This window comes from Prunus mume, linkage group LG4 (genome assembly GCF_029339155.1).
Source record: "Prunus mume cultivar Tortuosa linkage group LG4, ASM2933915v1, whole genome shotgun sequence".
NCBI classification, from domain to species: domain Eukaryota; kingdom Viridiplantae; phylum Streptophyta; class Magnoliopsida; order Rosales; family Rosaceae; genus Prunus; species Prunus mume.
In genome coordinates this window covers 8,723,939-8,736,074 of record NC_142701.1, presented here as the reverse complement: position 1 = coordinate 8,736,074, position 12,136 = coordinate 8,723,939, and the positions used below count along the sequence as shown (strand labels likewise).

Below are 12,136 nucleotides of genomic sequence, written 5' to 3'. Positions count from 1 at the left end.
ATAGTTTTCGCATGTTGACGAGAATAGTCTCCAGTCATTTCCCAGTCCAATCTGATATTTATGTCTTTTGGAATTAAACAATTACCACCATAATAACCAAACAAATTAATATTTAATTGTCATTTTCAGGAAAATTTGGAAAATTATCTGGTCTAGCTAATCAAGCGAGAAGAATTCTCGAATTCTCAGTCTCACACACGTGCAAAGAAGGAAGACCAAATCATTAATTTGGTTTGTATATGTTCTTCTTCTCTCTCATAGATTAGTATTTGTAAATTTGGTGGTATATATAATCTAATTCAACGCAGATATGAAAGAAAAAAACAAGAACCAGTTCATGGAATGAGAACATGGAAGACTAACGTTTACAGGTTCAATGGATATATTGACCGTCACGTGCCACGTTTCCTATGTTTATACTGATCTGGTCACCATGGCCCATCGCCATACCCAAGTTTTCTTCTTCTTGAATTCCGTGTTTTGCTATGTTTAACTTTTTTTGGGTTTTCTGGTACCAAGCAGATTTAGTCTACGCATATGCATATGTAACGACACAAACATGACCCACTTGCAATTCAACCTACATTTTAATCAAACTTTGCACTTGATCAACCTACTAAATGCACTGGATTCGAGGTTTAGAATCAATATTTCTCCTATGTGCATACAATTGCGTGGTTGGATTGCCAACGTTTTGTTTTTAAATTTCGAAAGACTAGCCTGTGTTAAAAATAAATATCATGCAAAAGACCTACTAGTGTAGTGGTTTGAGGCAATTGTTCATCCGAGAAGATTCATAGGTTTGAGTTCGAAAGGTCCTAAAAAAAGAAGAAGATAAACAGGGTGTAATTTATTCATGTTTTATAATACAAGTTGATATTTATTGATATTAATCTCTAAAAGAGGGAAATATCAACTATGTCGTACACCCATGTTATAACATGTATACAAACACTGTATTTACAGCAAAATTTTGACTTTTCGTCTTCTGTCTCCCTTCCCTATAAATCAAACTAAAAAAAGTACATTGCACGTTTTAAACTTGACCCAACCAAAGTCATTAAGGCAAAGTCTTTCAAGCCCCCACCCAGTTAGTGGCGGTTCCATGATTCGAAAGCCGACCGGGCAAAACTTATATAATAAACTTGACGAAAAGAGTGAATTTCATTAATAAACATTAAAAAAATTACATAGTGAGGGAAGAAGTAATAAGCCTTGCCCTCAAATGCATCTATATCTACAAATACAAAAACTAAAATAAAAACCAAAATTAAAATTAAAATAAAAAAAATAAAAAAAAATTATTTCACATTAAAAAGAAAGATAAAATAGGGGACTACATTAATTTGAAAAAAAGCCAGGTTTATATCGGGAGAAATGGGAAGGAAGAAAATTGGCAGAGCTATGTTTTTTTTTTTTTTTAACGAGTTGTGACCTCATTTCTCCTTGTTTCCTTTTATAAACATCTATTATGACATACGTTTTTGACTTTCCACTCAAGCTACATAGCCCTATCAATTATGTTCCGTAATTTCTGAAATAGCTATCTTTGTGTGAGACAAAAAAAATTTAATAATCATAAGTAATGTAGGTAATATTTTTCTAGAAAAAGAGAGAAGGAAAAGGAAGAAATAAGAAATAAGAAAGGGAGAGAAGATAGAAGAAAAAGAGAGGAGGGATGAGAGAAGGAAAAGAAAGAAGAAAACAAAAAAAACAAAAAAAAGGGGAGAGGAGAGAAGGAAAAGAAAGAAAAAAATGAAGAGAGGGAGAGAATAGAGAAGGAAAAGAACGAAAGAAGAGAGATAGAGAGGAGATAGGAGAGTGTAGGTAATATTTTTTTTAACAAAAATTTGGGCTGGGCAAAAGAAGAGAGAGAAGAGAGAAGAGTGTGGGTAATATTTTTTTTTAACACAAATTTCTACGGGGCATGAGCCCAGCCTGCCATAGGCTGGAACCGCCACCGGTTGACCCGGTTGGTATTGTTTTAATTGCATGAATCTGGAGGGGGTAAGGGGCTGGATTCATAGTCGAAAAAAGTGACCCGTCTTGACGTGGTTGACTAATTTGACCCAGTTTCGCCCACCCCACCTTCTTTGCAATTAATTGTCTCACTTTCCTCATTGAACTATTTTGCGTAATTGCTAAAATCCAGTTAATCAGTCCACGTAGGTTTGGGGTTGAAGTCTTCCTTGAAATTCCTCTTTTTGTATGCTTGAGTACAAATATACAAATTTTTAATTGCATTCAAGCCCTTCATTCATTTTAACCACTTGGATTTAGTAATATTTGATACTTGCAACAATTCTAAAATTCTTCTAAGATAAATTTTTTTTGGAAACAGTATACAATTATTCTCAAAATTTAGTCAATAAATGGAGATGTATTTCGTCCAAAAATGAAAGGGCATTTGTTCCAAACATATCTATTTTCTATTACATTTTTTTTAGAATAAGCGATAGTTTTTTATTGATAATCAAACAAAAGTACAATGTAACGATGTGCCGAATATGGGTAAATCTTCTTCAGTGACCAAAACGCAACAACACGTTGAATTGATCTGGAGAGACTCATACATAACCCAAAGATGACTAAAATCCTTGATTAATCAACTAGAAGCACATGTATTCAAACCTGCAATACAAGTTTTCACCTAAACCCTAAATCATACAATATAATTTTATTAGATTGCATATAAACTATGTGCTTCAGGAGTGGGCTTATTTTAAATAGAGGGCTTATTTCTACTTTCCCAGCATTTCCAAATGTGGAAAATGAATCTTTCATTTCAGTCCCTTAGGAAATGACATGAGAAATGATTTCCCCTCAAATTCATTCCGTGGATCAAACAGAGCCTAAGGATTTAAGTATCCACGCTATATGACTAATAAGCCGAATTTAGTGGCTAGGGTTATTTATCAATTCCAATAATCCCCATAAAATATCATGTAACTATTCAATTTAATCCAAACGTGACCTTTACTCCATGTGCATTTGTACCAACAATAGTCTAAATTCCATCTCTAACAACAAGTGTAGGTAAAGTCAAACCCAAACGTGTACATGTGATTCATTGTCAATCCACTTGAAAACTTGTGTTCCACGTATTCAAGGTGTGCGTGCAGTTGATTTACGACACACTCCAAAAGTCTTCAGTCAACTCCTACTTGGAAGACCGTGGCAATTTCATATTTAATTTCTTTTCTTTTTTTCTCGTCTTTCTTGGAGAAAATTAAACAATTTTGTAGCTCACTGCAGGCACTGTTCCTATTTCGGCTGCAGTATAATACACGAGCCATTGAAATCAAGTTTTGTAATTAAAATGCTTCGGAATTGAAGCTTGTTTCAGTTGTGAGTAAAGAAAGATTGAAGAAAAGGACACGCGTGACTGACTTTGTATTTTCATGAAAAGTGAAAAGAATATTTTTCAAATCATACCACAATAAACAAAAAAATATTATGGAAATAAAACGTGGTTTTTGTAGTTTTATTTGGAAAAATTGACAAATTTGGGACCACATGATTGTGACTTGGCAAATCCATGCATCTCCAAATGAAAGCTGACCTCATTCATGGCGTCTAAAGGCAACTTGTCATTTGAAACTTCTGATATATATATATATATATATTTGATTTTACTTTCTTACATGTTATTTTTTATTTTGTGATATTTACGAATTAACGAGTTTTAATGTGATTTTTGTCTTTTTTAATTTTGATTAACATGTTAGTTTGTTGCTTTCTTGAAATGAGTATTTTAGATATTACGTTGATGTCTTCGGTTGTACTGTTGAAGTTTATCTAATAAAAATTTATAATTGATAAAAAGAGAAAAAAGAATTAACGAGTTTAAAACGATAAAACCCACGAGGTACAGTAAAAGAAAAAAAAAACATGCAAAATACTGAATTACTAATAGATTAGAAAAAGGAGCTTCTTACTAAATGAGGAATTTAAAGAAGAAGAAGAAAAATGTCATTTTTCAGGTTCATTGTCATAGGCCGACACAAGTGGGTGACAATAGTACAACATTCTCCATAGTCAGTGTCAAGGTCAAACTCTCTGTATGCTTCTTTGTCTCTTTCTTTCTTATTATAATTTTTATTTCTTTTTTTAGAAGAAAAGGTAATGCATTCAACCTAAATATAACGTTACATAGTAAGAATGAACATATTAATAGCGGCCTCGTTAAAAATATTCCCCGAGGTTTTTTCTTTGGTCTTTTACTCAACTTTCTTTCTTGCTTCGAACAAAAACAAGAAAAAAAATAAGCTCTGTTTATAATTGGTGGGGTCCTATGTACTTTAAGTAGTTGAGCCTCCCCAATCAATCTTGCAAGTTGAACTGGGGGAGTTCATTAGTCTCAAACATGTGGTTTGAAGCAAGACCACGGCATTTGAATTCCAATATTAAAAGTCTTGAAATTAAATGGATATGGACGTACGTGAAAAAAAATAAACCCATTCATGAATGAGAACGTGCGTGGACAATTTGTAAAGGTTCTAATTCAATGGACTGAGAGAGAAATGTTATACTATTAGTCTACAGTGAAATTTCCTTTAATAATTTGGTCATGGTCTCCATGGAACTTGAGTCTTGTTGTACTTCTTAAGGATTAGGTATTTGACTTTTTGTGCCCAATCTGATGAAGCTCATGACCTCATTGTCTGACGTACTCCACCGTCCAATTCATCAAACTATACAATGTGAAAGTCTAACTTTAACCACTTTTGATCTAAATTATTCGCCCCAATCAACCAGTTTAAATCCACTTTGAATACTTCATTTGATTTTTTTTTTATTTTATACAAATGATATTATACATTAATGTAGTATGAGGGAGTTTCGAATTCGGGTGCAGAGTGGGGAGTAAATTTGCTCTAACAAACTTTTTTTTTGTTTTGATCAAATTGCTCTAGCCACTTTGGCTAAGCTCATGTCTAATAAATAAAAATGAACCAGTTAGTGCACCCACAATATGGTTATTTATCATGTCAAAGATGCATGTTTACTTTTCACGAATGGGTGAAGTCATGAATCAGAGAACTTAAATAGGGACATCAAGGATTTGGAATTGAATTGGATCAACTACTCCTCCTTATTGATCCCATTCTTGATTTTAAGGGTTTTAAATTACGAATTTTAACGTGAAACCCATATAATTTTGGATTCATTATGTGTTAGTAAAAAAGGTAGAAGTCAGGAATTGAAATCATTCAAATACTCATTTCTGGTGAGTAAACAAGTGCATGTTAAGAAAGGATACCCCCCTCCCAAAAAAAAAAAAAAACACTAAGAGAGAAAACCATAAGGTGAGTTGTCGCCCCCAGTGGGGGTCAGTGGCATCCATCCCTCTACTCCTCCCCTTCTCCCCTCTCCTCTCCTCCCCTTCCCTCCTCTTCCCTTCTATCCCTTCCCCTCCCTTCCAGCCCTATGCCCCTTGCCCATCCCCTCGAGCCCTTAAAAACCACACAAAGAAAAGAGTGCATAAACTACAACTACAATTACCACTTTAAACTCTCACAACTAAAACCTACAAGTATAGACTACAAACATGCATCAAACTTAAAAAGATTTGATGCACTTATTACAACTCAAAAAACTGCAATACACAACAAGAAAAAAAAACCAATTTCTTTCCACATCAATTTATATACTGTAGAACCCATAACACATGACTTAATTGCCAACTTATATGTATATACATAATAGTAATACTGAAGTATAAAACTCTAGACCAATAACAGTAAGTACCCAGAGGAAAGTAATGGCCAAACATGTGTGGAGTAATCTTGATACATGTACGAGAAAAACTAATCATACATGTGCAGACGGCCCACACAAGGAAAAATAATAACATCACCATATCTGAAGGCAATTGGGGCAAGGGCAAAAAACTGGCCGTATACATGCGCAAACAAAGTGAACAGGTAAGCAGGGGAAAATTCTGGCAACCACACATGCAGGCAAATATATTAACACGTGCAAAGGAGGCTCGATGAATGTACATGCAAAACTAGTCATAAACTTGTGTGAAACACATACGTTGGTCATGCACTTATGTGAAACACATTCCACAAGAAGAGCATGGATATGCAGATCATACATATGTGTGAAACACATTCACAAAAGCAAAGTAGAGAATTGTAGGTCTACACTTGTGTGAAACATATACACACAAGCAGCGCTGAATCTGTTCTTTATGACAAAGACTAACTATACTGTAATCGCTGTTCTGATTTGGGAAGGGTACTTATGGTGGTTTTAAAACCATTTCTCCAAACTCAACATAAGTACATAAAAACCCAATGGCAAATCCTTTTATAAACCCTTTAACACATTTTTCTAATCCTACCCACATCTCAACACATAAGTTATAAATCCATTTCATTGAGAGATTCATCAAATAATTTTATTTGAGGGATACCCTTTTAGGTATTTCACGACTTTTTTTCAACGATCCAAATAGTTTATTTTTCAAGTCTTTGTTCATAGATCATCCTTACAAAAAATCAGACAAATTGAAAATTATTAAGGCATTTAATTGAAACCAACAAAATCAATAGACACAGTACTTCAATAAAATACTTAACTTTCAATAATTTAATTGAATGATCAAATAATTTCGAATTTAAGTAAATTTTATTAGAGATGATCTTTGAATGAATATCTACAAAACAGAAGGTTTGGATCAGTGAAATGTAATATAGAGTGGGCCCTACAAGGGTGTCCCTCAATTAAGTTTATTTAAGAAATCCTTCAAAAGCTTTCCATGCATATATCGAGAATGCACTCTCATAATGATGAACCTTAGTAAGCTTTTCAAAGCATTCTCAAACTAACTCATACTTAGAGAAATCACCAATAGAAACAATGAAATGTTATCACATAAATATCAAAGAATTTTCACTTAAAAACAAGGAAATCTCAATAGTCATGAAATGCAAACATTCATATACAACTCATATTGGTAGAACCTCATTTAGAAAACAGAGTCTGCTCGACCATCTGCTACCAATTACTAGAATGAGAACTCTAAATACTTAACATGTCTTCAGTTAGAGTATACTAGGTATTTTTCATAGGTTTCCATCTGTCCACAAGATGTCATAAGACGTACTCTAAGGTTAAGGAGGCCTCGGATGACATCCGGTCAACCAAGCCAGTGGGGCCCATCATTTAGTTATGACCTATGATTTTCGATCTGAAAGTTCCTAAAAGTTCTGATTGGTCAACTAAACACATTCAAGAGGTTTGGTCACGATCCAAATGTTAGATCGTCATTGATCGCACAATTGGGTGGCGATCGATTAACCTAATCTTAGAATCGTCAATTCTGAAGATTTGATCTTTGATTCTAGATCCATAAGTTCCTACACACTCATGGAAATATGAGGAGCAATATATCTCATAATGGGATCCATGCAACGGTCTAATCGTTCCAGATCAAACAATACATTATAGCAAAACCTCCAATTGTCGATCAAGCGATAAAATCTTACCAATCGATCGCCACACGATCAGCACCACACGTTCAGCACCGTAAGGGACTGAGGTGGTCGGGTCCTTGGTTTGCGCTGAGCATGTCTTACCGGTCTTGTGGTCCATGGTGATTGTTCTTGTAACTGGACGTGTGGTGCTTATTTTGAAGTGTTAATAATATCTCTATTTAATAATAATAATAATAAATAACCATACATAAAATAATGTCACTTTATTATTGTCCCCTATCGTTAGGTGAAATTAGATTTTAGCCTAGATAGCAAGTCAATTGAAGCCTTGAAAATTTATAAAGGGGGAAGGAGAGAAGGGAATAATCTCATTTGTGAAGTCCTACCATCTCTTTGCAAACATGAGTTTTGAGTTGAGCTAGCAGCCAACTTTGACATTAACTTTTTAACCTTAAAAGTATTTATTATACATCTTAATACGATTAATAAATCATTTTATAAAAGGATGTGATGACTAAAATGGCATGTAATGTCACCAGGGAAACTTTTATATGTTAACACTAGCCGCCATGCATCGCATGAGCACGTACAAGTTAGGGAATTTACTATAGGAAGAGAAAAAGAGTGTGGGAGAGAAATATTTATGTGCATAAATGTCAAAATGGTCATGGTGTATTTTTCCTCTGTTAGCTTACGCTGGAAGTCATAGTGTGTTTTTCCTCCATTAGCTTATGTTGGACATTCCGTACAATCATATTTTAAAATGTCATAAATTTTTATAAAATTAACAATAATAATTTTTTTTTTTTTTTTTTTTTTTAAATTTAGGAGGAGATATGCGGCGTTAGGAGGTAGAAAGAATAAGTGATCTGATAGTTGGGGATCGAATCGGAGAGGGTGGAGAGGAGATCACATTGTTGCAACGAGGGGCGCTATTGGGAAGGTAGGTAGCTACTGGGTGGGGGCGGCGGTAAAGGTGGGTGGGAGCGGCGGTAAAGGTGGGTGGGCCTCGTGTGAAGGGATCGGTCGGGTTGGGTAGGCAGATGGTGGTTTTTTTTTTTTTTTAAATGAAAAAAAAATCATTTATTTTATTTTAAAAATTTTGCAATGGAATTTTTAGTCGCAATTAGAAATGTGTATTAATTTTAAAATGAACTTTAGATTTTTTGAACATTAACTATATGTAATAATAAACAACACATAGTTACCATACGACTAGTCAACAAGAAGTCATAGACTCAAGAACGCCACTACACAATAATCATATCTCCAATCAAACAATCAATTTAATTTGCAAGTCTAGAAGAATTCTAAGTGACAATCTAGATATTCAAAAGGATATGTCAATTCAGGACGCCCGAGCGCTAGAAACAACTACATTATGCAAGTTGTGTGCATTCATTCAATATCACCAAACAAGCAGAGAATGAAGAACACTACAAACACAGTCAACACCAGAAAAAAGTTTACCCATAAATCCACCATGGGGAAAAATTGGGGATCATTAGTCCAACCAATAAATCCAGTAAATTGGAGGAGACTTGACTAGTCGACCAAACTAATCAACCAGGTACCAAAAAAAAAGCCCTGAATATTCAAACACATGATGCCATGCAATATTTGCGAGTGATTTACCTTTGTTGATCATGAATTGCAGCTAAGCCCATGGTGAAATACATCGTCGATGAATGAACCTTCTCTGATCTTCAACTTAACTAGAACCTAACAAGTGGGGCAAGGAAAGCCAAAACTTAACTAGAACCTAACAATTTTCCCTTTTAATGAATATAATACTGTTAATCAAGTACCGTGTAATTTACTAATATTTCTCTTTTCAATGTTAAAAACATATCCGTCGTCGAAATGGCATGATAAAAATCATCCCCAGAAAGAAAGTACTGTAAATCCAATACATCTAATGTAGTGATGAATGTAATTCGTATCTGTCATATCATTCATCTGGGAATTCTTCAGCCGCGTTGACAGCTTTGGACTTGGGAAACAAAACATAGAATATACATTGTTATCCAAAGTAAAAATAATACATGGTTTTCATTTCATGGAACGTGGAAAATGTTTCAAACTTGAAAACGTGACAGAAAAATAAAGCAAAGGCCCCTTCCCCGCCCAACAATTACCCCACTATAATTTTATAAAAAAAAAAACATATAATATAATAAATACACATGACAGAGACAGCATCGGGTCAATATAGAACTTCTATGTTCCCCATTCTATTCTTTCATTTGCTGAAAAATAAATTAAATCCATAACACAATTCAAATGATTTTATTTATTTAATTTGATATGGCGTGCTTGACTTTGCACATCTTCTACCCCAGAAATTCAACCCTCACGACCGACATGTCGTACTACTTGCAGTCTTTATAATATTCCTCTATATACAAACAGCACTATATTATTATTATAATAAATATATATTAGTATATATATGGAACTCAAGGCTCGTGCCAGCTCTTCACTGAGACTACTCGTTTATATCTTTATCTTTCATTCTCTTTCTTCCCAGCTTCCTTTCTGGTTCTATATATTTGCTTCATCCACCCAAGTTTACACAACTTGGTCAAGATTTTGGTGAAGGAGTCTTCTGCCTTGTGATTTTATTATTTCTTCTTCTTCTTCTTCTTCTTCTTCTTCAAAGTCAAATTCAGGAGGTATATATAGAATATACTTGGGGGCGAGAGATTTGCCTGCTTCCTGTTGAGGATTTCTGGAAAAGAAGAATTCAAGTGCTGTTTTCATAAGGATATGGACTACTCATCTGCTGCATATGATGATACTTCTTTGGATCTTAATACCAAGCCTCTCCGACTTTTCGATGATACTCCGGTAGGTGCAAACTTTATGCATCTGAACTTTTAGTAGAGATCTAAGCTCTCTCTCTCTCTCTCTCTCTCTACTAGCTAGTTATCTTTGAACTTACAGAAGTTGATTGGTTGTTCTCAGATCAAGAAAGAGGCGCAAAGCAAAATATTGATTGGCTTTGGGAGGCAGCTTTCACCAGATGAAGAGGTTTGTTTTCAATTCTTTCTCCACCTTAGCTTCTCTATCTTCTGTTTTGTGGCTATATCTTCTGTTTTGTGTCTAGGATTTAATGTGTCTAGGAGCATATTTTTCAAGCTATTATCATATTGGATCAAAGGCGCGTAAATCTTAGACAGACTTCTTACAAATTAGGATGATTAAAGTACTAAATATGAAACATGAAATATCAAATGATTTATTAACTATTGGATTGCATGTCTAAAGAGTTTGTTTTGTTCTCAGAGTGGTGCTCTATTGGAGGAATTGCAACGGGTGAGTGCAGAGAACAAGAAGCTAACCGAAATGTTGACGGTGATGGGTGAGAGCTACAATGGTTTAAGAAACCAGTTGCTGGATTACATGAGCAAGAACCCAGAGAAGGAGCTTAGCCCAATTTCAAAGAAAAGAAAGTCTGAAAGCAGTAACAACAACAACACCAACAGCAACAATAACATCAATGGAGCAGTGAATGGAAACTCTGAGAGCAGCTCCAGTGATGGAGAATCTTGCAAGAAACCAAGGGAAGAGAACATCAAGGCAAAGATTTCAAGGGCTTATGTTCGTACCGAAGCATCAGATACAACAAGCCTGGTAAGTAATCAGTCCTTGAGGAATGTTCTTGTTGGTTTAGTTAATAATTTAAGGTTTGTATTGAGAAATTTTATGTGTATTTATAGGTTGTGAAGGATGGATATCAATGGAGGAAATATGGCCAAAAAGTTACTAGAGATAATCCTTGTCCTAGAGCTTACTTCAAATGCTCTTTTGCTCCAAGCTGCCCTGTCAAAAAGAAGGTGAGCCCAAATTCAAAACTTTCCCCACCTTAATGCTTCAAAACTTATTATGTATACAGAAGAATTAATTGGTTTTAAGAGCAGGATTTCTGTTCAGTTTTTTCCCCCTTTTAAGTGCCATATCAATTAAAGGTGCTTCTTGTCCATGGTTTTTGCTCTTCAGGTGCAGAGAAGTGTTGAAGATCAATCTATTCTGGTGGCAACTTATGAAGGTGAACACAATCATTCCCACCCTTCTCAAATTGAAGCAACATCAGGCTCAAACCGCTGCATGACCTTAGGATCAGTCCCCTGCTCAACCTCCCTTGCCTCATCCGGACCTACCATCACTCTTGACTTGACCAAATCCAAGTCCAGTGCTGACACCAAAAGTACGAAAACAAGAACCGAAACACCGGAAGTTCGAAAGTTTTTGGTGGAGCAGATGGCTTCTTCCTTGACAAAAGATCCCGATTTCACGAAAGCACTAGCAGCAGCCATTTCAGGAAGAATACTTCAACATAATTCTTACTGAAAAGGAATGGTGGAAGTCAATTAAGAGAATTGGTTTTCACTTGGTCAGACGGGTTTTTGAAGATTAGGTGTGTGTAAATACAACATTAGGACACAACTTTTGAATTCGCTTCGATGAGGGCCTAGATTTCTTCCATTCTTGGATTCCAAGTTTCAGCTTATATAAACTGGAGTGCCTGGCTATCGATTCAGCTAGGCATTGATCTGGAAACCGGCCTTTGATTTCAGCCAAACCGGCTTTTGTAGCTTCCATCATTTCATTCTTGCTTCAAGCATGGCCAAGAAAATGTATTAGACAACTCCTAGATCATTGTGACACACTGTATTATGTACTTA

The 12,136-nt window shown here is 35.1% G+C and overlaps 1 protein-coding gene across 1 annotated transcript; it reads left to right on the top strand.

Annotated features, from left to right (window-relative positions):
* The first annotated feature begins 9,929 nt into the window (after positions 1 to 9,929).
* Positions 9,930 to 12,136, top strand: WRKY40 (WRKY DNA-binding protein 40). The gene is made up of 5 exons (XM_008230573.3): positions 9,930 to 10,298; positions 10,416 to 10,481; positions 10,737 to 11,084; positions 11,171 to 11,287; positions 11,451 to 12,136. Exons 1-5 carry the CDS (start codon positions 10,218 to 10,220, stop codon positions 11,799 to 11,801), a joined length of 963 nt encoding a protein of 320 aa, XP_008228795.2. The 5' UTR covers positions 9,930 to 10,217; the 3' UTR covers positions 11,802 to 12,136.